This window comes from Trematomus bernacchii, unplaced genomic scaffold (genome assembly GCF_902827165.1).
Source record: "Trematomus bernacchii unplaced genomic scaffold, fTreBer1.1, whole genome shotgun sequence".
Taxonomy (NCBI): Eukaryota; Metazoa; Chordata; class Actinopteri; order Perciformes; family Nototheniidae; genus Trematomus; species Trematomus bernacchii.
Window position 1 is genome coordinate 427,706 of NW_022987604.1, and position 22,903 is coordinate 450,608.

Genomic DNA, 22,903 nt, shown 5'->3' on the forward strand with positions numbered 1-22,903 from the left:
TGTGGGGGGGCTCTGTTAGAAGGTGCGATGGGGGGGGGGGGGGGAGAGAGTTAGACGCTCGTTAACATCGTTTTTTGTAAACATATGACAAATGTGCGAGGGTGATGACATCAGAGCATCGTCCTATGGGCTTAGCCCCGGACAGCCCCGGCCCAATTTAACCCCTGCCAGAGGCTATACAACAGTGTTAATTTTGGCAGCTGTTTTTGATTTATGGCACATTTCCACTACACGGTCGGCCTCGGCCACGCTCAGTACGGCTCGGTACGGCTTGGCCTTAACAGGGCCGACTCACTTCATGCTGCGCTTCCATTACAGTTTAGGAACTGGGGTAGTTACTATAGTAACGCAGTGTAGGCGGAGCCGTGACGTCATCTTCAATGAGAACTCCAGAAACACAACACAGCCGTTAGCTGTTAGCACTCAGAGCTCACAGCTCCTTATATATGTTCAGAAACTCGACAAAAGTTAAACAAGTACACACCACAGACTGCCTGTGTCATGGCGAATACAGTCGCTGCTTTATTTATGTCTGTATAGGCCGTTGTTGTGAGTGTGGACGGTCGGAGCATATACTGCGTTAGCTTAGCCAATCTCCATCTAGAAAAACACGAATTTTAAAAGGTTTTTCGCCTGCCGTCTGTCTGCAGACTTGACAAAGCATTAATTCATGGTTTTTACTAACCGGTATCAGTATGTTGTTACTTCGGCATCATTTTGAAACGTGTATTACAATTAAATCACGGTCAAATATGTCCATCTTGTTGTAGTTGTAGCCCCCTTGCCAGCGCTCCTCTCTCTAGTTTAGCATACTCAGCCCGACTCAGCCCTGTTTGTTGGCCTCGATAGAACCACAATTTTCTCGGGCCAGAAAAGACGTGAAAAAGTGGCCCCGGGCCGGGCCGGGCCGGAACTAGGCCTAGTGGAAGCGCAACCAAAAACGGGCACGGCACGACACGGCACGCTTAAAGCGAGCTCCGCGCTGTAGTGGAACTGCGCCATTAGTCTTACGGCCCGTCCACACAGCAGCGTTAAAAAAATCTTGGAGGTGGGCGTATCTGAAGCTTGAGGATTTTTTGCGAGCAAGGCACCAACAACCAATCACATAAATCTCCCGCCCCCGACATACGAAGCAAAAAAGCCCGAAGTAAACTGGATATAAACTCCCCAAACAGGCGAAAACCTACCACTGTCTCTGCCACCTCCCTCCATGCCTGGCTCCTCCGGTTTATATCCCGGTAGGTAAATAAGGACTGGTCATAAAGCACCGGTGATTCCCTACCGCTAATTTCTCCTCCATTTTTTGGAATATGAGGAAATGACCTGCGGTATGTCTCTCCCAGCATACACGCGGTTTGATTGGCTAGCACTTGAACTGTCAGATTTGCATACACGGGATTTGATTGGCTGACGCCTCCACCTCAGCTTCAAAAGTTGAACATTGCTCAACTTTGAATCCTGAAAATCCTGAAAATCTCCGCTCGCCTGCCCACAATGCAGTTCGGCGAAAAGTGAGGCAAAGTGACGTCACCCCATTCAAAGTGAATGGGCAGAAACGTTTCAAGATTTTTTAACGCTGCTGTGTGGACGGTCCGTTAGTCTTAGTCTTTAGACGGAAATGGTTATTAGTTTTAGTCACATTTTAGTCATTTCTATCCTTCATAGTTTTAGTCTAGTTTTAGTCGACAAAAACTCAAAACGTTTTAGTCTAGTTTTAGTTGATGAAAAATTACATTTTAGTCAACTTTTAGTCAAAATGTTTTCTCTCTTTAAACCAATTCAGTTAGGCAAATACAGGTTTCTGACATTGTAATCAAGGTGACAGCATCAAGTGTTGAAATTAGTAAAGCAACATTTCACTCTCTTAACACTTTACTTGTGTAATATCTTGGGCTGGGTATCGTTAAGGTTTTCTACGGTACTACTAGTCTTATCGATACTGCTTATCGATCCGGTACTTTAACGGTATTCTTGTATTTACTTTTGTTATTTTTTAAAGGAAAAAACTAACAAATTGTTAACCGACTTAATTGCTTTATTTAAATGTGAAATAAATGAAATATATATAATTATGTTAAAATATTGTACTGTACTTGAGTAAAATGTTGAGGTACTTTTACTTTACTGGAGTATTTAAATGTTTTGCTACTGTGTACTTCTACTCCACTACAGTTCATAGTTAAATGGTGTACTTCTACTCCACTACATGTATTTAATACCTTTAGTTACTTTACAGATGTGGATGAATGATGTGAAATATAATCAAGTGTTAACTCAGACTTTAGTAAATTCACAAGCAGTATACAAAGTCCTTCAAACTAGCTGCACCTTTACTAGCGTTGAGAACACTTTAATGATCAATCATTATAAAACATATCATATATATTATTCTGAAATGGACCAATCTGCACAATGACTACTTTTACTGTCGCTACTTTAAATATATTTTGATGATCATACTTTGACTTCAGGAACTCTTCCTACACTATGGTATTTTTTTACTTAGCTACAAGATCTGAGTACTTCTCCCACCTCTGCACACCTGATGTGATAACGTTACTCGTAATTGGGGCAACAGAGCTACGAGTTAAGGAAGTCGAAAATTGTGCATTTCTCCGACTGAATATGACGCCTTTTGGCCGACTGTTTGGACAGACTACTCTACTCGTATCAACGCGCTAACGCGAACACATGGCAAACGAGCTTTGTCCACATCGAGTCTTGTAGAGTGTCTCTATACTCTCTGAACGCTCCGTCCCCGGCAGATCTCTGCCCGCACACAGAGAGAAAGGGAGATCGCTCTTCTGGAGTGAAGAGAGCGGAAATAATGATATTGCAAGTTAGAAATGTAAGATGCATTTTGACAGACAAGACACTTGGGGGGGAAATACCCTGCATTTTTAATGTCCGATAGTCCACCATTAACACCTTAGTCCCGTCTCGTCTCGTCAACGAAAACTAAATATACATTTCGTCAAATTTTCGTTATCAAGAATCTATTTTTAGCTCGTCATCGTCTCGTCTTAGTCATGTAAAAAAGGTCGTTGACGAACATTTTTCGTCATAGTTTTCGTTGACGAAATTAACACTGCTATACAACAACATCTGAAAGGTCAAAAAAACAAACAGGGCTAGACAGCCATTTGTAGCATATGGGAGAATGGTGATGTGAACTCAACACGTAGTCACTCAGAGGGGGGTACTAATTATTTTCAAATGCGCATAGGAAATGCTATCTATTTACATGTACTGTAGGCTCTTTCACTCAAGAATTTGAATTTGAATGGGATGGGGAGACGCTCTGCCAACACTGACCCAATCTTCTGCTCCTTACAACCCACTCACTGCCTGTGTTTTAACATTCGTACATTTCTGAATGAGGCCTAACATTCCGAGGTTATTCTGTATTTTCTGAGTTCTTGGTCATTTTCCACAGGGGCGTTGGGAGATGGCACATCAGCATAAATACAGCGCTGTGACACCACACCTCAGCAGGAGCCGAGGTAGCGTGCAAACCATAGGCGGCTACCCTGAGTTAGGAATGTCATGCTTAGTCACACTGCAGATGGCCGTTTCCAATTTAAAATCAGATTGTATCACGCTGCAGCATGCACTTCTTGATTCCAAACTGCTATTGAACAGTAAGAAAACCAAAGCAATGCTTTTTGCTCCCAAGTCAGCGTCCTCCTCTTGCCTCTCCATTGACACAAGTTTGTGACAAGATGAGAAGTCAACAGGTATTCACTCAGAGGGGGGTAGGTACTAAATGCCACCCATTTACATGTAGGCAAACAAAGTCAAAAATCAACATACAGTAGGGGGGTGGGGGATGGTGAACGGTATGTGGGACACTGAAAAGTCTATGTTAAAAAGCCTCAGTCACCTTAATTCATGTAATAAAAACATCTCAGGTCAGTAACACTGAAAGCTAAATGTGCAATACCATGTTCAGCTATGTTACTATTTATAATGTTATTGTTGTTACAACAGAAGATGTTTTTCTTTATATTGAAGTTAAATGCATCAATCTGGTGCACTTTGAGGTCAAAATTAAGAGATGTATGGATACCGCTGGAAAAAGCTGCAGTACATATGCCGAGCCTGTACGTAGCGCTGTAACTTCCTCCACAAAAGCAGCCTTCTGTTTATTCAACGTGGTGGGGGCCGAGGGAACCGGGCAGAGTTTTTCGCCGGTCAACCTGTGTGAAAGTTTAAATCTTCCTTATTGAGCTTTAAAACAAATGAATAACGACTATATATAATAATAAAATAAACACCGGCTGTTGTTATGCCCGCTGTAACATTAAATTACTCCGTTCTCCGCTTGTAATTATGCCGTTACAAGCTTCATAGTTGTATTTATCATCTAAATTTGCCGAAACAAGTTTAATATTCTGAAAGCCAAGACTTTGTTTATTTGAAATCAGATGAAAACAAACTGTAACGGACCCTGCCGTGTTATCTATGATTACTATATGCCTTACTGTACATTCATAATTTCAGCCGGAGGGAGGGGGGCGGCGCTGTGGAAGAGCAGATTGCGAGTGAGAGGTGCTTGTCATCTTCCCTTTGCAAGCTTCACAAATGTATTTATCGTGTGATTTTGGAAATAAAAGTTTCATATTCATACGTGGGTAGCTATGACGTCAGAAGGAGTTACCGTAAATGAGAGCTGCCGTAAAAGTGTTTCTAGGATTTCTAAACGAACTATTACAGCTGTTATAAAGCATTAAATAAAAAGTGCAATTCACCTATACTTAACCCCAAATAAAAGAACCCAATAAAAACAGTTGTTAAATAATAGTGAAGTCACGTTGTAATAATAACTCATCTCTCGGTTTGAGTGTTCTTTTTCTGCTTTGCCAAAAGCCACTGTGTCAAGTGTCTAGTGACTATTTCTCTTAGCGGATGCATGTCAATTTAAATCAATACATACAACTATTTTTTAAATCAATAAAAACATTTTCTAAATCCATAAAAGCATTTCAATTAAGATTGGGAGTCATGTCGTTACTTTGTTGAGAATGTGGCCATGTAATAAGCGGGATAATTTGCAGTGACTTGGTCATTGTGGGGAAAAATAACATCCAGTGATCCTGATCGTTTCAATGAAGTTGAATACAGAATATTCATATTTGTCAGTGATTTCATGCCAATTCGGCGAACATAAACATAAATGATCGTGGTGAAGATGATGATTAAATTAGGATTAAAAATCGGGAGAGCCGGCTGCATTTCCTCTCGTTCGTTTTTTTCGACTAAACAACATTATTTTGTTAAATAACAACATGGTGATGTTTTGTAAATGATTACATGCCTTATTTAGCACAGACTATGATCCTATCCGTGACATATGGATCTTAACAAAGATCCGCTATACAGTAGTACCAGACATACTGTACATCCAGCTTACTGTATCGAAGTTGATTTCACATGAGCTCCAGTGTGGAACCCCACTGCACCCCCTGGTGGATCAATGATCCATTGCAGCTGGCTTCACAATAATTAAATGTATTTATCACGGGGGCGGTATCAAGTCAGACTGGGGGCCGGCTCTTCATCACGAACCTTTCACGGGCCGATCACGGACCGTGCACGAGCCAACCACGACCCTCGCGTTTCAAACTGTCCTAAATAAGACGCTCCATCTGTACAGCCCTTTATCCCCCCATACTTTGAAGGCCGGTCCGTGAAAATATTGTCGGTCCAGGCAGGAAATGAAAAAGTTAAATACATTTGAAAAAGTCACACTTGACTCTACGTTGCTGATTTTTTGTCAAGTCTGTAAAAAATGTTTTTTGTGACATAAGCCTACAGTATAACAGAGTAATAATAATGTATTAAAAACCCAGCAGAGCCTGGTTTTAACCAACACTCACCCTGTTGCTCCTGCTCTGTCGAAGTGTAAAATGGAGTCTGGCTTCATCACTTCCACTTCCCTCTCTGCAGCTCCTCCCTCTGTTTATCAGCAGAGGAGAAGTACACAGATCTTCTACTTGAGTAAAAGTAGAAGTACACAGATCTTGTACTTGAGTAAAGTAGAAGTACTCAGATCCTGTACTTGAGTAAAAGTAGAAGTACTCAGGTCTTGTACTTGAGTAAAAGTAGAAGTACTGAGATCTTGTACTTGAGTAAAAGTAGAAGTAGGCCTACTCAGATCTGAGTACTTCTTCCACCTCTGATTGGCTGAAATAATCCTCTTTACAATTCCCTGCTACGTCAGTTATTCTCATATGTGAAGAAGGGACAAAGCTGAAATGTTGCAATTGTGGAGGGGAGCATAGCTCAGCGTACCGTGGATGTGAGGTTAGCAAGAAAGCAGAAGAGGTGCAGTGAGTCAGGGTGACGCAGGAAGTTAGCTATGCAGAGGCAGCAAAGAAAGTTTCAGGAGGAACGCAGGTTACAATGCAAAACAACAATAAGAGCAAAGAAACAGAAAAAGTCCACAACTGTGTTAAGTTGAAGGAGGACACTCTGATAGTGAGTAAAAGAGAGTTTGTACTGTTTATGGCAGAGATTATCAACTGTTGAGCGCAGACTACAAGCCGGAATGAAATAATCTAAATAATTGTCAAATCAGCTGAGAAGTGATGTGAAAGGGTTGCACTGGGAACATGTGAAAGATATCCTAAATGATGACGTCCAACAATCTCAGACATGGCCTGGATCATCCTGATGGTGTTAATTGTACTGCAGTGGAATGCTAGAAGTTTAATTGCAAATGGACAAGAGTTCAAAAAAGATATTGACAATCTGGGAGAGAAACCTAATGTACTTTGTATTCAGGAAACATGGCTGAAACCACAACCCCCTCTGACTCTGGCAGAGGGGGAGGAGTTGCAACATTCATACAGAGTGGTATAAGTTACAAAGTTATGCATGTAAGTACAGATCATGAAGCAATAGTTATAAGGGTATGGAATGATAGAGGACCTATAGATATAGTTAATTATTATAATCCATGTGGGAAATTAAATCTAAGTATATTAGAGGATGCTGGGGGTTCACTGCAAGACAAAGTAATATGGTGTGGGGATTTTAATTCACATAACTGGCTATGGAGAAGCAGTAGCACAGATGCAAATGGTGCAGTAGTTGAGGAATTTATAGATGACCACGGGCTAGTGTGTATTAACACTGGGGAAGGAACACGATATAATTGCACAAAGAATATAGAAACAGTATTCGACCTGACATCTAGTGCTATAGCAGGTATAAGTACATGGAATGTGGTAAAGCATGCTACAGTGCAGCGATCATTATCCGGTAATGACTAAAGTTGGGACCAACATAAGTTTTGAAAAGGAAAAGAAAATTCCTAGATGGAAATTGGGAAAGGCTAATTGGGATGCCTTCCAAGTTGTAAGTACGAATAGATGTGAAACACTTAAAGGTAGGGTAGGTAAGTTTGAGAAACCGGCTCGAGAGACACTTTTTGTTATATTCCATGGAATGCTCTTAACATCCCGATAGCAATGAATATCTTAAGTGCTTTGACAAAAAATCCATTAAAAAATGTCATCTGTGGAAGCCGTAGTACTGTAAAAAGCACAACCAATCATTTTAGCCGGCTCGGCTAAAATGATTGGATGGCCAACCTGCCTGTCAGCCTTCCATCGGGGCACAAACTTATCTCGTGCCCTCATTGGTCATGTGCGCGTTCGTGTGTGTTGGAGGAGGGGCAGATTTTCTCCGGTTGTGTATTTTCAAATTCTAGCGCACTCGAGCTGGTTTCTCAAACTTACCTACCCTACCTTTAAAGAGGAAAATGATGATGATATAAATAAATTAAATGATGAGCTGGTTAAGGTTATCATTCATTCAGCTGAGGAAACAATTCCGGAAATTGCAGGAGCTAGGCGTACCAAGAGTGTACCCTGGTGGAATGGTGAATCTAACAAATCCATTAAAGACAGAAATAAAGCATTCAGGCAACTCAAAAAACTCCATTCTCAGGAAGCTTTGAATCAGTATAAAAGGGCCCAGGCTATAGTAAGGAGAACAATAAGAACGCAAAAACGCACTTTTGGAGGCAATATTGCAATAGTATTGGAAGAGAAGTACAGCTTGCAGATGTTTGGGGCATGATTAGGAGAATGGGGGGGAATTCGAATAAATTATGAGTTACCAGTTTTGAGCAGAGGGGACAATATGGCTGTCACAAACTTAGGAAAGGTCCTAGCTCAAACATTTAGGAAAAGTTCATAGTTCAGATAACCTTACAGAGGAAGCCAGGCAGTGCAAAAATAATAGACTAATGGAAAACCCGAGCATATTGGATAGAGTAGAAGCGTTAGGGCAGGGGTGTCAAACTCAAGGCCCGGGGGCCATATCTGGCCCGCGACTTCATTTTATGTGGCCCCACAAGAGCTTGCAAAGAATAAAATATGTTTATTATACGGTTACATGCTACTTTACAGAAGCACGTTGCCCATAAACGACATGTCCCACAATGCATCTCAAATTTAACTTTTTCAGTATGCATTTTTTCTCAGAATTTGACTTTTTTTGTCCAAATATGCCTTTTTTCTTAAAATGTGCCTTTTTCTCATGAATAGATTTTTTTTTCAAAATGTCACTTCTCTTTTTCAAAATGTCACTTCTTTTTTTCTTTTAATGTGGCTTTTCTTTTAAAATCATATTGTGACATTCTTACTGAAGAGACTTGCAATTATTTGCCCTAGACTTCTGCTTTCAGACGTAGTTAATTATGAAGTTATTACCCTATCCGATAATAATCCAATGCAGAGGCAATAATGTAATATAATACATTATTATATTCAATATTTATATATGTCTTTTTATATAGTCTTAAAGTTACAACCGGCCCTTTGAGTGCAACCATAATGCTGATGTGGCCCGTGATGAAATTGAGTTTGACACCCCTGCGTTAGGGGATCAATTAGACCTGCATTTTAGTATGTTTGAGTTGAGAAGAGCAATTACTAGTGCTCGCCAAACCACTCCTGGGAAAGATGGTGTTTGTTATAAAATGTTGGAACACATGACAGATAACTCTCTAGCCTTTGTGTTAAGATTGTTTAACAGGGTGTGGGATACTGGTCAACTTTACATTACATTACATGTCACTTGTTAGATGCTTTTATCCAAAGCGACTTACATACTCAATACTGACTGCAGTGGGGTTTGAACCTGTGACCCCCTGATCCCAACACCAACGCACAACCCACTGCACCACACGCCTCCACTTCCATCAGTGTGGAAACAAGCAATAATAGTGCCAATCCTAAAGCCAGGGAAAGACCCTTCAGATCCATCCAGCTACAGACCTATTGCCCTGACATCTCATTTGTGCAAAATCATGGAAAGAATGGTTACAGAAAGGTTCACGTATATCTTAGAAAGTAAAGCTCTGTTATCACCATATCAAAGTGGGTGTCGTAGGGGTCGGAAAACAATGGATTCTATATTGTAGAATCCATTGTATATATATTTACATTACAATTTAATAAAAAATATCATAATGACAAACTTTGGTTTCAATACAACACATAAGTCAGACTTCTCACAGGTTGCTCATGTAACTATCATAGGAGGCTGTGGCTCAGTGAGGGAGTGCGCTGAACTTCTGATTACTGCAGTCAGCATGTCGTGGGTTTGCCCACATCCTGTCGCTTTGGATAAAAGCACAGAGAGCAAGAGTACACACACCTTTACTCAAGTAGAAGTACAGATACTCGTGTTTAAAAATACTCTGGTAAAAGTAGAAGTACTGACTAAACTTCTTTACTCAAGTAAAAGTAAAGAAGTAAGGGCTTTGAAATGTACTTAAGTAAAAAGTACCCATAACTAGCAGCTGTTTTAAAGAGTACCTGACCTCCCTTTATATTAATAGAACAATAATGTCATTGTTAGCTAATGAATGTTTCCATGCTGAACAACGGCAACATGACAAAGTTTTCATTGGTCCCTCTTCTTTAGAGAAGACCAGGAAATGATGGATACACGGATCGTGTTCAAATCAATAGGCAAGCAATGACTCTAAATAATAATGATCACACCACCAAACACACATTCAAACTAAAGTAACCAGCCTGTTTGGAAAATGTAAAAAGTCGTCAGAAAAATAATCTGAGACCTGTGTACACCTTCAGACAGCCTCCAAGTGAAGCACACGTAGTTTACTCACAGTTTGAAAGCAGCGTGGAGAAGTCTTCAGCTGTGGAGCTGTGATCCGCTCTGGTTAAACTGTGATACGACTTCTGTGGCTATCTACCAGCGATCATGTTTAATATTAAAGACTATACACATGTATCCCTTATCAAAATGGTATTCTGCACTTTGCAGCACTTTTCCAGATAAGATGTGACTGTTTACTTGGTTAAGTTTTGTTATGCATCGATACAGCGACACCAAATGACAAGGGCACTCACATACGTTGAGAACTAGAAACACAAATCACTTTTTCACACTGTTGTGAACATGTTTTATGCTTTTATCTTTGTGGTCTTTGTTCTCATATGTTTGATCTATTTCTGTATAACTTGGTAATATTCATATGATCGTCGGTGATGATTATAACTACATAACGAAACACATGGCCTGATTTGCATATTTGAACTTAATGTGTGCACTGGAATACATTTATATGTAAAATTACCACTTATCACAACATAATGTGGACTGGCAGGCTGATAAACTAGGATATCTGATCTCGGTGGGTCTTAATGAGGCTTGATACAGACCTCAGTCAGTATACTATTTATAAGCAAATGCCTACTATAATATTTATATTATATGGCTTAAAGTGTACATAAATTCGCTCACATTATAAATGATGGTTGGGTTGCATTTTTCTGAATCTTTTAACAATGTTAATGTGTGAAATTCAGCTGTGATGAATGAAGATGTCGTATTGATCCGTGGCTCACTCATAACGCGCAGGACTCGAGTGATTTTTGCTGTTGGGACTCGGGTTTGAGTCCAGCATGAACTTTTTAATTATTTTCATTTCGATGGACACTGAATTATATTTTTGAATAGAGGATTGGATTGGATTAGTTTTGTGTCATAAAGATAAAGCAACACTTTCTCAGAATCAAGCAAAACTAAGAGTTTAAGAGAAAAAACAACCGAGTCAAGCAAAATTAATTAAAAAAATAAAACTATAAGTTGTAAACAAACCATTTGTGTAATCATGTCAACTATAAGTCTTTTTTTCTTTGTTTTAACATATTTTTGTTCTCTTTCCTTCTTTCTCAATGATCAGACCTTTGCTCTCGCTGCAGCTCTCTCGTTTGCGCTAGTGATGTGTCGGTCACGAACGAGCCGATTCTTTTGAACGGCTCTTTGGTACGAAGGAAGGGAACCGAGTCGTACTTGGTGAGAGCCGTTCTTTTTATTGTTCAATCGTTGGTCCACACTCACTGCCTGTCAAAATCCACTCGCCTTTTAAAAAGCTTGATTTTGTTCCCCAAACGTATTCTGTGAAGACCCGCGCCTACTCTGATTGGTAGGTTTCAGCACGAGGAGTGAGATGGGGTGGGTCTTAAGGGAATACACGAGAGAGAGAAGTCATAACAAGTGGTAGCCTAAAGGACAGGTAGATGACGTGTTTTTCGGATGGAAAATGAGCCAAGCGCGAAAACGCAGCAGCATTTGGATGCACTTCAACCAAAACCCAGGCAGTGATAAAGCGGAGTGTTCTAATATTAAGAGTTGCGTGAATTTCATGCAAGGCAAGGCAAATGTATTTACTTAACACATACATAGGGTAAATTCAAAGTAGTACATTCACTGACATGAATGACATGGATATGGCGCCACCCTGTGTCATGTTTACAATGCAGATTATTGACATTAGGTCTGGCAATACAGTCAATCATTATCCTGGTGATTATTATAAACCTAGTAACCCCGCCCCCTTTAAAAAAACGGCTCTTTTGAACGGCTCTTTGAAAGGAACGGAGCCATAAGATCCGGATCCCTTCAAAGAGCCATAATTCCCATCACGCGCTCCTTCATTTTTTGTTTTCGATTCTGACACAAACATCCGAGGGGGGCGGGACTTTCAGGGGTGCGTCCCCATTGGCTACTCAGTTTTTGAGTGACAGCCCAGTCCTCCGGCGATTGTACAGTGCAACTGCGGTAGCTGAGCATGGACAGAAGACCCCCAGAAGAACCAGCATCTCAATTATTATAATACTACAAGTGAAAATATATGTAAGTATTGATCATTTGTGTTGTTTGTGCTGTACTATACGGTCTGTTTCTTTATTGTGTTAAGTGAGAAGTAAAGAAGAGCTGTGCTATGAAAGTTAGCTTTTGCTAACTTGAGATCCATAACAATGCTAGCTAAGTAGCCTAACAGCAGGGTTAGCTACTTAGCTACCAGTGCGTGAGCGCTCAGACACCGGCACACACACACAAACAGACTCGTGTGCCTGACTCTACCAACATGCTTTCATGATTCTGTTTAGATATGCAAGTATAAGCCATGATAGCTTATTTTATTAACACGCTCATTTGATATGAAAATCAATGGAGGCTGAGTTTACTTCTTCTCTCTGTAGGAAAACCTACCGTCCATGATGCCCCTGAGCTGAGTTTTATTTGTCATACAAATGTTGAGCTTTGGCTTCTCTTCTATGCATTGCAAAATGCTACACATGGGCTACTCGTTCTAAGTATCAGATTTAAGCTCTCTTCTTCTATTTTTAAAAAAATGTTGAATTAATGGCACAATTAAGTTGTTTTTTTTCTATATGGAGACCTGTTGATAGATAACTTCATATTTTTCATTTCCTAAAACAATTATGTTCCTCTCATATTAACAGTGTGGATCATTGAGACAGCGTGGTGTCCAGAGGTCTTCTCCCATTTCCCACTTCCTGTGAGGGGACAGCACGGAGGGGGGGGGGGCATGAAGAAAGACCTGAACCATCTTCATCCATGCTGGGCGTTGCTGTTATCGCTTGCTCAGTGTCATTTAATTTGACCAAATGTCTTTACATATACATTTAATAGATTTTATTATTATCTACCTTTTTGTTTTATGTCCTTTTATTTAAAACATTCTTTGAGACTTCATCTTCTGGTTCAAATTTCAATAAATGTAGTTTGTATAATCACTCTTTTGTCTTTATTCTACATGAAAATGTTAGAGATTCCATTCAAATCTGTTGATTATTCATATCTTCCTCAGGGTAGGAATAGTATGTTGAGTTTTTAATGCTAAATGTATATCATTTTCTCACAGGATATAGAATGAGACAACACAGTTTTTATCCATTGTGTATGAATGCTTCAGCTCTTCAGACCAACATAGTAAGATGTGAGCATGTTCCTAATTGTGTTGGTATGCAACCTACACTCTAAAAACTAAATCATTGGCTTTGTAGATATCACAATAATAAAAAGCTATATTACCTTAATAAAATCTCTAAATATCACCAAAGTAATTGTTTGAGTTGGACATACCAAAATAAATGCTTACAAATCCAACAGTTAATTTTGTCTTAAATTATTACTATCATTTAAGTTGATGACACGAAAATAAATGAGTATTTGACTAACAAATTATATTTTTAAGATATCCTTAATATCTTTGGCAAATTTCAGTCAAAATATTTGAGAATTGGCTAATTATACTGATCAGTTTCAGGAACAGCAATTATTACTCATTCCAAATCAATATTCTTCATCTTTAACAACAACTTAAGAAATTGAGTAAATTACACTAACGGGCCGTCTCCACGGCAGCGTTAAAAAATCTTGAAACGCTTCTGCCCATTCACTTTGAATGGGGTGACGTCACTTTTTTTCGCTTTCGCCGAAATGCATTGTGGGCAGGCGAGCGGAGATTCTCAGGATTTTCAAGATCCAAAGTTGAACAATGTTCAACTTTTGAGGCTGAGGTGGAAGCGTCAGCCAATCAAATCCCGTGTACGCAAATCTGACAGTTCAAGCTCTAGCCAATCAAACGGCGTGTATGCTGGGAGAGAAATACCGCAGGTCATTTCCTCATATTCCAAAAAATGGAGGAGAAATTAGCGGTAGCGAATCAATCACCCGGTGCTTTATGACCAGACCTACCGGGATATAAACCGGAGGAGCCAGGCATGGAGGGAGGTGGCAGAGACAGTGGTAGGTTTTCGCCTGTTTTGGGGAGTTGATATCCAGTTTACTTCGGGCTTTTTTGCTTCGTATGTCGCGGGCGGGAGATTCATGTGATTGGTTGCTCGCAAAAAATTCTCAAGCTTCAGATACGCCCACCTCCAAGATTTTTTTAACGCTGCCGTGGAGACGGCCCGTAAATGTCATGAGTGGACCCCATTAACAATCGCGCGCAAATGCAGTGTGCTCATGGGAAATCTACTTTTCTATCTGCGCCACATGTGGCAACCGCAACAAGCAAGGAAACACCACAACGAGAACCACCAGGAAAACTCCCTGCAAATCCTGGTAAGTAGCCAGCTAGCAAAAGTTAATGAAATATTGACCCTGACTTTGTGCATATACAACTTTATGGTGTGTAATTATCTAAATACTGTCACACTTGCAGCCATGCTGTCATAGGTCTAGCTAGTTCTCTGTCCGCTTCTACACACGCATGGTGGACACAGTCAACCAGGTGAAGTGAAGCTAACGTTTTACTTGAGTAAAACATTAGCACCTGCTTTGTCCGCAGTTGTTGTCTTAAGTACCTAATCAACCAGCTGTCTGTATGTAGCATAGTTAGCTGTTTGTTTTAAGCCCCTTTTACACTCTTATTCAGAAATGCTGTAGTAAAGAAGATCCGCCATTACGTCAACTTTTTAATACTTAACCAGACAATGCCAGCATAATGCTGCCCCAGTGTGTGATATTAGACAGCATGCCGGCCTGACGTGTAACACAACAGCGCCGGCGAATATGTGTGTCTGCATGTCCCGCCATGCCGGAATAACGGCGCAACAGTCTCGCCTTGAACAGGCTGTGAAGGGGGCTTTGCCGCCACACCCGGTTACTAAGCAACGCTTATCGTTTAGGTATCCCTGATAAGGAGGCAGTCATATCATTAACTAAAACTAGCTAGATCTGATCGATATGGACATAAACGCGAGTGAAGTATAATCGGGAGAGTGATCAGGTTCTGCAAACTGAGACACGCAGCTCTGCATGATCACCTGCAGCTCTGCCGCTGTGAGGGGACCGGTGAGCAGAGCACACGCTTCAAGTTAGACCTAACACATTTAGCAATCTTATCTACCTCTGGAAGTAACCGACCTAGTTATAAATATGTTTATTCTTTACTTTTGGGTCACTCATTACTGGATTAGCGAGCTGCATGAGACTAAACTGACGGGCTGTCAGGAGAGGGAGAGAGGAAAAGAGAGCACCCTGTTTATTTCTCCCGTGTTATTATCCAAAGTTACTGTACATTTTTGAATAATGTAGTTAATCTACTATTAGTTGTTTGTGTAAATGTATTACTTATATTGTTGATTTTGGTAGAAGCGCCGATAAAAGTATGGATAATACAAAGATAAATGCACCTTGTTTGTGTAAGGTGGCTATTAGTTTATTTGGGTGATTACTGTATCGTGCGAGTGATTTCAGATAACGTCTGCCTACTGCATCCGCGGCCCAGCAGCTGTTACTAGTCTTGCCTATATGCTTATGAAACTGTTTCATCTTAATTATAATAAGGCATTGCATTTTCTTAAGAGGAGTGGCCTACCTGCCCAACGTATTTGTTGTCATATTTATGAGGGAACACTTGATGATGGCTAGAGCAAGTAAAGTTGAATTTTTTTGTGAAGCATGTTAAATATTTTCAATATTTGTTTCACAGCACCGACTGCGCTAACGGTGAGAAGTCGAACGAAGATAACAAAACAGAGGAGGTACATTTCATTATTTTATTAAACACTGAAACAACGGTGCCAACATATTAGTTTGCTTTATACAAGTTTAAGAAATCGGTGAATAAGCTAAATGAGTTGCACCTTGATTTTGACCATGTTTGATTGCAAAGGCCAGGAAGCACTTGTTAGAAACATAAACAGTGACTATATACAAATATCTAGGACTTGATAATACAAACTGTTACTAATTATATCCCTGAAACATTGGGTCACGGATATTAAGCATTTACTTCCGCATTGTCTACTGCAATTGAGGATCCTGGCTCTGAACACTGCAACTTCAATCGTTTTTATTGACTGTTTTCCAAATGATTGTGCAATTACGGTAGATGTTCCATTAACTATAGTTTGGAGTAGATGTAATTATTGGCATCAATGAGTAAATATAATTGGGTGTCATTTTTAAAGCTCTGTATGATAAAACATATTAGTCCAAAAAGTATGTAGGTAAATGGAAGTAGCATTAAACCAGTCTGTTCGCTCCATGTGATAACACTATTTATCCTCACTTTTTTAGGTTGCAGCTTATGGGATGGCAATGTAAGCTCTGCACATGTGTGGCTTCAGCGAAAGGGTCACTTCTCAAGCACTATCGATTGAAGTACGGTACCTTTGGAATCTGGGAGAAGATGCGAGTGCCTTGATCAAGGACTTTGAGGTTAGTACTATGGCTGAAATGATTCCTCAAGTAACTCGATTACTAAAAATTATCGGGCAGTGGGACAGACATACACGCACTCAGTCAAGCAGACAAACAGACAGACAGCGTGGCACAGAGGTGAGACCGGGGCCGATACAGATGTGCAGTGATCAGTTACAATTATAGTACCCTTATATGTGTAGCCCAGAAGACGTATACCTTTCTTTTTTTTAAGTTATTTGAAATAAAAAAACAATAATTATTAGTTTTTGCATTTCAGAAAATGGGTTCTTTAAAACTTAATGCACTAAATGGGTCTAGCTTTGACATAATATTATTGTATGCAATTTAAACAATAACAATGTGGATTTTTCTTGTTGTTCATTTTGAGAGGCCAGTCTTATTTTCTCTTTTCTATATTTACTATTGCTCTTTTAATAAAGCAAAATAATGTATTATCCGATTAATGAATTCATCGTTAGAATACTCTATAGCTGCAGCCCTAGTTAGTACAATAGTTTTCAGGATTTTTAACAGTGTTAGTTTTGAAGTTTTAAATAATGTAATCATGGATGACTGTGAGATGATCAAGAACATACATAGTGAGTGAGCAGTGAGGAATTGCTCTTTGTGTGTCTTGTAACATGCAGGCTGAAAGTAAGCACTAACCAGTTATCTTTTCAATGTCTGCAGGATGCTGCTGATGCACCTGTCAGTGTACAAGAGGAGTTGGCAGAGGAGGTGATGAAGATGTACCTGCTGCAGAACCAAGATGGGTCAGTCGATGAACCTACTGATGTAGGGATTGTGATTGAGAGCATCCCTGTCCTCAGAAGTCTTGGGAATCTTAGCAGAGCCGGCTGCTATCTGTTGGGACTAACCTATGCCTTGGATCTGAGATACCCCAAGAATCTCAAATATAGTTTTGAGGTATTCCAAAAACTACTGTTGGAGTTGGATCCTGGCAACCTTTCAACCAAGGTTCAGAGACTGAAAAATTGCCTGCATATGTAATTGCCGACTACTGTTCAGCAAGATGCTAAAAGGTACGAGTTGAGAGTTCCATTGATTGAATTGCATTTTGGACTGGTATTGTGTTAAAGTGTCACTGTTCTTGGTGCATTTCAGTCATATGCAGAGTTCAGTTCAGCCCGTTGCTCCCATAGCTCAATGGAAATGTTCACATGCTCATTGGCAAAAATATACCTGGTTGAAAGTTAAGCTAGATAAAATGCCTAAAAGTTTTAATGTTAAATAATCAAATTTGAGATTTCCATTGATGCTAAGATTTCTCTGCTGCAATTGGTTGCATTTTACCCGTGTTTAAAAGGACCGTTTAGTTATATGCAGAGCTCAATTCAGCTCATCGTTTTTATAGCTTGGCCATTGTTACCAGGGCTGCCCCTTCTTAGTCGATTAGTTGACTTTATTTGTGGTTTTGGTCGATGAAGATTTCTTTAGTCAATTAGTAATCTTTTAATGTATTTTTTTCATGGTGAATGACTTATTTGTGAGAAACTTATATCTATGAGTGGCCGTTAGGGACATTATTCAGAAATACCGTTCACATACACATGTGAAGCACTTTACTTTACTAACTTTACTTTACTAACTTTACTCAATTTTACTTACTTTACTAACTTTACTTCCGTTTCAACTGAAATCCCTCTCACACAACATACCGAAATCGCATTTCATGTGTATATGATAGCGTTTCATTTGTGTATAAGAAATTGTTTCATATGTGTGTGAGAGCGTTTCACATGTGTGTATGAGAGATTTTTACATATGTTTGTAAATGATTTTGGTTTCAGTTGTGTGTGTGTGAGAGTGCTTCACATGTGTATGTGAACGGTATTTCTGAATAATGTCCCTAACAGACCCTCATAGATATCTCTGGTAAACACAAGGATTTAAAGTTGTGTTTTTGTGTGATTCTTTGTGAAGAATATGTTGATTTAATCAATTAGTCATCACATTTTTATGAGTGTTAGTCGACTAAGAATGTATTTTGTCAAGAACAGCCCCTAATTGTTACAAATGTAATTTGCAAACTAAACCAGGTTGAGACTTAAAGGTGGGGTAGGTAATTTTGGAGAAACCAGCTCGAGTGCGCATTTGAAAATACACAACCGGAGAAAATCTGCCACTTCCTTACAGAGCCCCTTTGCTTATTGTGTTATGTTTATCATTTTGGTTTTATTAGATGTATTGAGTCAGGTAAAGCACTCCTGGAGTAAAGAGTTAAGTAAGTAAATGTAACACATATTTATATAATTAATAGTCCAGTTTTAATTAAATGTAGTTAAAAACATAGAGTAAATTTCACACATTTGTTTTGTTAAATAATAGTCTCCTTTTCAGTTACATCTACCTAGTATTTAAGTGATATCTACTAAAAAAAAATGGTGGTTTTGACTTAGGGTTACTATTGCATTGACTTAGGATTTTAATTATATTTACTCAATTGTATATGTTATGGTACTAAATGTAGTTATTTAGACCTACTTGATTTTTTTACTTGCATTTACTCAATTCATAAGGTACATTTAAATGATTTCACAGCTTTAAGATTTACTCAATATTTTTAAGTGTAAAAATGTTTCACCAATTAAATTGAGTACATCATCGTTTTAGTTTTTTGAGTGTAGGTCTGGTCTGTTTAATAAAGCAAATCTGCCACTTTTATATTGTAGAATTTGTTTTATTATTATTAAAGCAGTCTTTAATTGTTTGTCCTAAACATAGCCATATATGCTTTTGAAATGTAACATGTCTTTGAAAAAAGAACAGTATACAGTTTATATTGTGTATCACCTTTAGCATAAAATAAATAGATAGACGGACACTTTATCAATCCCAAATTGGGAAATTATTTTGTTACAGCAGCAGTGTGTTCAGGTATTAAAATATTTAAAGTTGGAATAAAGTATAAACTACACAACACAAGTGTAATGCACAGCAATCCATAAGATAAGTCCGATATTTTCATGAAAACTCCCCAGGAGGCACCAACACAAACGTGGCCGAGTGGACTCCGGAGTTTGCTCCATGAGTTGCACTGTATGATCTGTGGTGTAGTCTGTCACTCAAAAACTGAGTAGCCAATGGTCCCGCCCACCTGGGACGTTTGTGTCAGAATCGCAAACAAAAAATGAAGGAGTGCAAAGGAGAACAGCTGCAGCGAGAGCAAAAGTCTGATAATTGAGAAAGAAGCAAAGAGAACTGCAAACAAAAAGATATGTTAAAACAAAGAAAAAAAGACTTGTAGTTTACATGATTACACAAATGATTTGTTTGCAACTTATAGTTTTTTTTTTAAATTAAATGTATTTAGCTTGACTCAGTTTTTTCTCTTAAACTCTTAGTTTTGCTTGATTCTGAGGAAGTGTTGCTTTATCTTAATGGCACGAAACTAATCCCATAGTTCATAATGTTGTTTGCCGAGACCAAAATTAATGATCAAGCAGCATTTTAAAGTCTAAATATCCCTGCACATGTAGCAATGACATTTCTGCTGCTATCTTTGCAAAACGGGGGGGAGCCTCGCTGCGGGGAAACGGTGGACCTCTGTCGCCTGTCAGCGCAACTTCAATGATGTCGTTTCAAAACTTAAAAAAGGAAGGGCGGTGCCTGCCGCCAGCGAACCGAGCCGGCCGTTCTGTGATTATGTTTGTCGTCACTTCACAAGCGATGCGCGTTGCTGCTCCACAGTTAAACTACTTTCAACAAAGGACGTTCACAACAGTTGATTTGAGCACACAAAAACGGTGCCGGAGCATCAGCACTACAGCCCTTTATCCCCCCATACTTTGAAGGCCGGTCCGTGAAAATATTGTCGGTCCAGGCAGGAAATGAAAAAGTGCTGATTTTTTATCAAGTCTGTAAAAAATGTTTTTTGTGACATAGGCATACAGTATAACAGAGTAATAATAATGTATTAAAAACCCAGCAGAGCCTGGTTTTAATCAACACTCACCCTCCCTGTTGCTCCTGCTCTGTCGAAGTGTCAGTCTGGCTTCATCACTGTCACTGTGGCCCAATCCCAAACCACTCCCTCGACCCTACCCCTCCGTGGCGGAGTGAACTCCGTCTGTAGCCACACTCGCAGCTGAATGAGGCTCCCTCCTGTCAGATGGAGGGAGTAAATACTGCGGCAAGCTTTGGGACAAACTCCCCTCTCTCCGGCAGAAACAGGAAATGCCTTAACTGTATGTAACAACGGTTTCAAATCAGCATCTCTTTGACAAAAAATCTAAATTAAGAACTCAAATAAAACTCCAAACATCTTTCATTGTGTTACTTTTTTGTAAAGCTCTTTTAGTTTTAAACCTGATGTTTATAAGCTTCTTAGTTTTTGCAACAGTCTGTAAATATACACAACTTTATAATAAAATGCACACATTTACCTTTTTCTAGACTAAACACAGGTATGATCCTAAGTTAAAAAAATATGAGGTTATCATGAGGTTGTTAACATCGCAATTTATCAGTGGATGTTTGCTGGAACTACTTGTAAACAGCGTGTTTCCTGACGGACACACACAGCGTGACTCCGGTCAGGTAGAGACCAAGCCCCCAGGAAGTGCGCCGGACTCTGATGAAAATATTCGTGCTGGCCAAACGGCGGTACTACACTTCCTTTTGGTTGCCAGGCCCGGAAACACTTTTTCCCATTGACTTACATGGGGAAAGAGTGGTCTGTAAATCGTTGGATAATTTTTTTTAAACTAAATAAACTACCCAGTATGAACACTTGTATAGCCCTTATTAAAAACATTCGTTCCTCAAGTTGTAAAATGTGCTAATAACGTTATTCTGAGAGTTATTTCCCTCTGCATTATGAACGCGCATCTAACCCACGGGACCGCGCCGCCCGGCACGTTCATGTTACGTGTTCAGCACTACATGAGTTTATCTTTACCCATGGATGCACAATAAGAACGGACCCATATCGCCTTACTGCCAGCCCACGGAGCTGTAATAATGGATATATTGCACATGTTTGCTGTAATTCATCATTTGTAAAATATTATACTACATGGGCTGTATGATTACATCTTGTACCGTAAATGTTGTATTAAATAAAGTTAATATTACCGACGTAGATTAACGTCCCTGTAGCTTCTTATTGCACTAAGAAGCTTATTGCACTGTGTGTGTATGTGTGTATATATATATATATATATATATATATATATATATATATATATATATATATATATATATACAGTGCAATAATTATTTCATGCTAAATGAAGCTCTGTTGCTTGGATATCACTAGATCCTGTTACAGCGTAATATAAAAGTACATAACGATTGATGTGTAAATTAGCATAATTACTAGCTAACCGCTAGCTGCTAACTGCAGCCTCGTTAATATCAAATCTATCATAACAAACATTACCATGCTGTCATGAACGTGCGGTGCTGTTACGTGTACGCAAATTGACGTGCTTGATGTGAACGAGCATTTTGGGGGGCATGGTTAAAGTTGCGCATGCGCTATGAGCGCACATACGGGTACTTCTCAGGCATGCCGGGTAATCTGTGACGTTTCGCTCTCTCAAAAGTTGGGCCATTTTATCATCATGCGCGAATGAGCAACTCTCATAGGAATGAATGAGGCCCCGCCTCCCACGCTGTATCCAGTTCTTATTATACATCCATGGTAGAGACCGGTCTCAAGTCAGCACCGCTGCAGACTCGCTGTTTGAGGGCTTGATAGCCCACTCCCCCTCCACACCTCTCCACACTCGTTGGTTTGGAACAGCACTTAATGTGGCGGACCCTCCGCGCGAACGCGCAAACGGAGGGGTAGTGTGTAGGGGTAGGGTCAGTGGCGGCGCCAGGGTATGGCTGGGGTAGGCTACAGCCATACCAAGAAATGGCTTAGCCCCACCTTAGCCCCACCATGAAAAGTGATGCAAATTCAATTAAATAATAAGCTAAATGACAATGTTGAGAACACGGATTGCGAAAATATACGGGTCGTGTCCACAACACACAAACTGATCCTGCTGTAACAACAAGTGCACGTTACTGATGCAATATGGTTGAGACCAGCGACGTGCAGTCAGTGGAGGCAGGGGAGGCAGAGCCTCACCTGTCATACTCCAATGTAACGGAAAAACAATTAAAGAAAAACTAAATAATAATAATAATAAAATGTCTCCACTGATCTTGTGTAAATGTGATTTCTGTATGATTCCAATCGCATTTTATAGTCAAAATCAGCAAATTTGCCGAGCTCCGCTACGTGAGCGATGAGAAGTGAGGCAGGCACGAGCTCTGCCTCTCGTAAGCCCACAGTAACTTGCTGGAGCGCGGGCACTAATTTAGCGCGGCCACTTATTTTGTGAGCGCGCTCAAGCCATTTACTGTGGGCTGGGGG

The 22,903-nt window shown here is 39.8% G+C and overlaps 1 protein-coding gene across 1 annotated transcript in view; it reads right to left on the reverse strand.

The window, feature by feature from the left end:
• Positions 1 to 5,970, reverse strand: part of LOC117482643 (protein NLRC3-like) — a 43,007-nt gene extending 37,037 nt beyond the window's left edge. Inside the window, exon 1 of the mRNA XM_034130817.1 lies at positions 5,880 to 5,970. Within this exon, the coding sequence (XP_033986708.1) occupies positions 5,880 to 5,926 (47 nt within the window). The 5' untranslated portion in view covers positions 5,927 to 5,970. The remainder of the gene's footprint in view (positions 1 to 5,879) is intronic.
• Between the last annotated feature and the right edge of the window lie 16,933 nt (positions 5,971 to 22,903).